This window comes from Tetrao urogallus (assembly GCF_951394365.1).
Source record: "Tetrao urogallus genome assembly, chromosome: 23".
Lineage (NCBI taxonomy): Eukaryota > Metazoa > Chordata > Aves > Galliformes > Phasianidae > Tetrao > Tetrao urogallus.
In genome coordinates, this window is record NC_136836.1 from 5,029,991 (window position 1) to 5,035,860 (window position 5,870).

Here is a 5,870-nt window from a genome sequence, read left to right on the forward strand (position 1 = left end):
GCACGAACAGAAAACGAACAAACACCCAAACGCTCGTCGTCACCACCGAGCGCTGCGTCCTTCGCTCGGCTCCTCTCCGTCACCCCACTTCCAGCGCAGCAGGAGCTGCTGTTGAGATGTTCCCCCCCGCATGGAGGGGATGGGGGGCGCCGCGGTGCGCTGTCGCTTTGGCAATGTCACAGGCAAAACGCTACCGAAAGAAAGGAAAAAGGGCACCGGTGCCGCGGGGTCGGCGTGGGGGGAAACCAACGGGCTGCGCCCGCTCTGCTCCGGAGCCTCTCGGGTATTGCAGTGATTGTGTCGTTAGCACGTGGCGAGCTACATAAGAGAAGATGCTACATTCCTTGGAACGAAAAGTAGTGCTGAGTTGGATTCTTCTGCCGAGTCTCTCGTTGCTCCCCGTTCCTCTCAGGGCAAGGAGCGAGATGGAAAGATGGGAACGGCGTCTCCGTGCTCCCAGCATGGGAGGAGCGCGCCGGGAGCAGGGGATGTTGGGAAGGAGATCTTTAAAATTAAAAAAAAAAAATAGGGGGGAGAAAAAAAAAAAAAAGGATGGGATATTTACAGCCATCCACAGACAGTCCTGGGGGTCGGGATGGCTCTCCCTGCCCGGCTATGGGCAGGAGGGACTGGTGGAGCTCTCCAGAGAGGACTGGGAGAGGCGGCGTGCCAGCGGCCCGATGCTGGAGTCGGCCAGAGAGGAGGTGGGGAAGAGTTTGTACCAGCCCGCCACAGTGCTGGAGAGGTCGAGCTCCTCCAGGACGATCTGAGCCATGCCCATGAAGCACTTGCTGTCCATGCGCCCGTAGTCGCCCCACACGATCACCTGTGGGGCAGAGGTGGCATCAGGGGGGGACGCCCTCAGGGGACGCCGGGCCCCTGCTCCATCCCAACCCCAGGGGCTGCCGGGGGGTTCACCTGCAGCACTTTGCCCTGGGGGCTCTCCTCGAAGAGCAGCGCCTGCTGGTACGAGGGGTCGCAGGTCTTCTTCACCGCTTTGGTCTTTTTCTTGGCCAGGCAGACGCCGTTTTCCAGCAGGTAAACCTTCACGTAGGTGGCTGCAGTGGGGAGAAGCGCTGACTCAGAGCAGCTCCTGGCGGCGTCCCGGCGCAGCGCCGTCCCTCCGCAGCCCACCTACCTGGGATGCATTTGGAGCCCATCTTTGGGATGAGGCCCCGTGCCTGGATCACCTCCACCTCCAGCTGCCCGCTGCGGTCCGCCATGCCCATGTGGACATCACCTGGGCAGGGGAAGGGACGCACTGCACTCAGCATCCTCCCAGCACCCGCCTCCTGCTGGCTGTGAGCTGGGCTGGTCCCCAGCCGTTGGGAAAAGCCACCTCCAGGGTTGGCAGCCCCAGTCGGAGAGTCGTTAAGGTTGGAATAGACAGCTAAGATCACCAAGTCAAACCATCGACCCACCCTGCCATGCCCACTGAACCGTGCCCCCTGCTGCTGCACTCAGCGTGCTGCCAGAAGCGCCCCGTGCAGCCTGCAGGGTGCACCTATGCACAACCTGTGGCCCTGTTGCTCACTTCCTGGTGGCCCAGGCAGAGCCAGGGGACAGGGAAAAGATGTGCTGGCATCCCAGTGGGGCTTTACAGCAAGGAACGAACCTGCGCATTCTCAAAACACACCTACTGCAGAAGCCAGAGATTTGGGGCTGCCCTACATTGTGGGGAGCAGGAAGGATCTCAGGGGAAGCCAGAGCTGCTGCGTCCCCCCCCAGAGATGCTCCAGCCCTGTGCCCTGATCAGGGACGTCCCCTTCCCTCAGCTGAGCCGCACGCAGCCCCAGCTCCTGCCGTCCCACACAGCCCCGCTGCACGGCGCAGCGCAGACCCCCAGCACTCACCCATCGGGGGGGTGGCCAAAGTCTGCCGTCCCACCAGCTGCCCCGGGCCCAACCCGTCCAGGAAGTCACTGAACTGACTTTCGGCTCCCAGCCGTGCGGTGGGGAAGATGAACCTGTGTGGGATGGAGCAAGAGATGCCGACGGGGCCCCGGGTGCCCCCAGCCTCCACGGCGCGCGTGTGCCAGCGGTCCTTACGTGCCGTCGGAGCTGTTGCTGTTGGTGCTGCCGTCGGTGGACTCGCGGCTGCCCTGCCGGGTCACCCTGGTCCTCAGCTCCACCGCGATGCCAGTCTCGGTGCTCCGGCGGATGTTGCTGCGAAGCTTTTTGGGGCCGCCCTCTGGAAGCCGAGGTGTGGGGTGTGAGGTGGTGGAACCACCATCCCAACCCCGTATCAACACCTCCAGGTCCCACTGACCCCGCTCTGTCTATGGCTGAGCCGTCCCTGTTGCCATCCCCGGGAGCAGCAGCACCCGCTGTGCTGGCGCCCCACTGCTGCTGTGTGTCCCCAGCGGTGGCAGATGGCGCAGGCAGGAGGGCACCCAGGGGAGGAGATGCCCCCAACCCCCACCGCTGCCCGGTGCCACCAGGCCGATCCCTGCACTGCGCTGCCTCTGCCGGAGCGGGCAGGATGCCACGATCACCACTGGCATTGCTTGTAGGAACCTGCCAGCTCGCCGGGGTCTGTTAAGGTGAGCAGGGAAGGCCGTGGCAGTGCTGCAGGAGCCCTGAGAGGGAACCACGCATTGCTCCGCTGCAGCCACAGAGGATCTGGGATGGGCTGGGGAGGTGCAGCCCCATCGCTGGGAGCGCTCCTGCCTGGCCCTGGCACCCCTCAGTTCCGGGATAACGATGTCCCTTCTGGAATGTCTGGGATGTGTGGGGCTGCAGGGCTCCAGGTGGGCACCTCTCATTACGGAGAGCGTTCCGACTGATGGAACGCCAACAAGGCCACTAAACTGAGCCATAACCAAAGCACTAAACTGAGCCTTTCTCCCTCCTTCGCCTTCTGCAAAGCCTCTTGAAGCACTTCAATATTTCCCACAGCCGGAGATCACTCGACTGGCCCTTTCCACACATCAATTTTTCGGGGTGTTTTAACCAGAGTGGTGCAGGCGCCCATTGCAAAGCAACGGGGACCCGGCCGTGCTCACCGCTCTGGTTGAGCTGCAGCGTGCTCCTGCTCCACTGCGACAGCCCCACGATGGCCACCATCTTGGCTCCCAGGCTGGAGCGCCGCTTCTTGCTGGCCGTGATGCTGACGGAGTCGGCGCTGCCCCGCGCGCTCTTCTCCACGCCGTACATCTCCCCGCTGATGCTGGAGCTGCGCACCACATTCCTGCCCGCCGACGGGCCGGCGTCCCCGTTGAACATGGTGAGGCGTCGCGGGGTGGGATCAGCTGCAGGGACAGCAGGGCGGGTTGGGGAGCACTGCGCTACCCACAGGTGCTCAGCTGGATATTTGGGGCACCCCGAGGTGGCTGCGTGCCTTGTGGCTGCACCAGTCCCAACCCGACGGCCCAAACCCCACCAGGGCCGTGGCTGTGCCCACCCCGATCCCCGCCTGCTGGCCGTGCCCCACGCTCAGCACCACGCTGGGTTTCCAGCCTTCACTGCTTCCCTTCCCCATGAATATTTAAAGCACGGCGGGATGGGAGGCATCCATCTTCCAGGCAGAGGTGAATGATGAACTGCGGGCCAAGTGAAGCCACTTTAGGATAATGGATGGAGGCAGCGCCCGGAAAAATATTTCTCTTTCAAGAGACGCAGCCACAAACGCAGAGGAGAAGTGGCAGCTGCCAGTGGGGCAGCGCAGGGCATGGAGCATCACGAAGGAGATGCAGAGGGGACACGGATCCCCACGGCGCCGATGTCGCCCAGCAGCACCCCGGCACGGCGCTCAGTTTTAGCCAAGCTTTGGGGCACGGCAGCCTCTGGCCATGAGGAAGGGAGCCCAAATGCTCACCCAACTCTGTGCACGCTGCTCCCCGCCTCAGTTTCCCCCCAGCCGTCCCTGAGCACAGCGACCCTGCAGGACCCAACGCGCCCCAAAACGGCGCACAAAGGGCTCCCAGCGCTGTGCTCCCCACTCGGCACGGAGCTTTGCTGGGAGCAGACGACATGATGACAGCGCCGTGGCAATGCATGGTTTCACTAGGGATCCCACCCCGGAGGGAGGAGGGATTTGCTGCACTCCCGCTGCCCGGCCCGCACGCCGCACCCCTTTGCCCACCCTCTGCATCTCATCTCCTCCCCGTGGCAACGCACTGCGATTCTGACAGCTGCAGCCCCTCCGCTCCGTGCCCCGCGGCTCCGACCCACAGCCCCGATGGGCCCGGAGCGACGCCGCGGCCGTGGCGTCCCTGCACTGCTGTGCGACGGCCCCGACACGAGCTCCGCGCCGCGTTCCGCGCCCACCCTGCACGCACCCCCCCCAAATAGCAAGAGCTCCGTTACCTGAGAGCAGCGCCCCGCGGCCCCCCCGCCCGGCACGCAGCCCCCGGCCCCTCTATGGGAGGAGGGTGGCGGCCCGGGCACGATGCACGGGTTTCTGGAGAGCGGCGTTGTGCCGGCGCTGCTTCAGCATCTCCATGGTGACATGGCTGACCCAGTTCTCCTCCCAGCCCTGAGCGAGCGGGGGCACGCAGCGGTGGTCCGGGGGGGAGTGAGGGAATGTGGGGCGGTGCCAAGGAAAGGGGGCAGCGGGAGATGCGGTGGGGTGAGGTGGGATTCGAGGGGATGCGGTGGGATGTAATGAAATGAGCTGGGATCCGGTGGGCTGCAGGAGGTTACGATGGGATGCGGGTGATGTGCGGCGGGGTGCGACGTGCAGCAGGAGGTGCAAAGGGCTGGGGTGGGATGCGGGGGGACGGGGTGGGACGTGGTGGGACACGATGCAGCGAGATGCAATGGGATACGGGATGGATGGGATGACGTGGGATGCGATGGAATGCAGTGGGCACCCCGGACCTGCTGGGGAAACTGAGCTGGGAAAAGGGGGATGAGGAAGCTCAGAGGGTCACAGGCATTTGAAGGACCAGGGTGACAACGGAGCCCCAGCATCCCGCTGACCCCGCATGATGCTACTGGGGCTGTGAGAGAGCCCGACCCCAAACATCCCACCACCACAACAGCGATGATTGTAACAATAACAACAGGAAAACGATGCTTTGCCAAGGGCTCCGGGGGGAGGGAGGAGCTGAGTGGTGCCCCACACAAGTGGGGAGCAGCCCCTGATGATGGGCGGGGAGAGCAGGACGGGGGGAGAGGAGGTGATAAATGAGTGCCCCATGGCAGCCCTTCCCCTGGACGGAGGGCACAGAGGGGACAGGGGGTGGCCCTGGTTGTCCCCATGCAGGGGGGCTCCCCGTGCTCTGGGGCTGCAGGGGGGGGAGCCCCAGCAGCAGGTGGGGGCACTCAGCCCATGCTTTTAGGGAAAAGCCCACCTGCTGGGGGTGCTGCTGCGAGGTCACAGCTCACCAGCATGCTCTCCTCCTCGCACTGAGAGAAAGCAAGGCTCGATTTCCCCTAAAAGTACTTAATTGTAATTAAATGCTTCGGGTTTGATAGGTGATTGCTCAGCTCAGCTCAACTGCCCAGCAAGGGGCGTCACTCGGTGCGCCTGAGCCGGAAACCAGCGCAATGCAGCCCAGGTGAGGACAGCAGGGACCTGGAGGTGGCGGTCCCGTATGGGAGCATCCTTTAGTCCTGCCGTGCACACATCACGCTTTGGCTGCGGGGTTTTCTTCCCCAGCCCCGACGCACAGCTCACCCGCAGCCCCCCGGTGCCACGGTGCTCCCAGCAGGGGCCGGCAGCGGCTCTGGGATGGGGAGCTGTGAGCAGCACCTCCCCACAGCTGGTCTGTCGATGGGTGGCAGCACCCACCTCTGCCCTCACGCTCGGCCCCCCCCCAGACGCCGTCCCTCTCCCCCTGTCCCTGTTTGACGTCTGCCACGCGGTTAAATCAGATCTGCGCTGAATCCCATCGTTTCCACGGCAACGTGGAGGAATCAGAGGAC

The 5,870-nt window shown here is 64.2% G+C and overlaps 1 protein-coding gene across 1 annotated transcript; it reads right to left on the bottom strand.

The window, feature by feature from the left end:
- Window positions 1-613: 613 nt before the first annotated feature.
- RIMS3 (regulating synaptic membrane exocytosis 3) lies at window positions 614-3,224 on the bottom strand (the record flags this gene model as incomplete). The annotated part of the gene is made up of 6 exons (XM_079546000.1): window positions 614-826; window positions 919-1,058; window positions 1,139-1,240; window positions 1,854-1,966; window positions 2,049-2,190; window positions 3,005-3,224. 6 exons carry the CDS (start codon window positions 3,222-3,224, stop codon window positions 614-616), a joined length of 930 nt encoding a protein of 309 aa, XP_079402126.1.
- Between the last annotated feature and the right edge of the window lie 2,646 nt (window positions 3,225-5,870).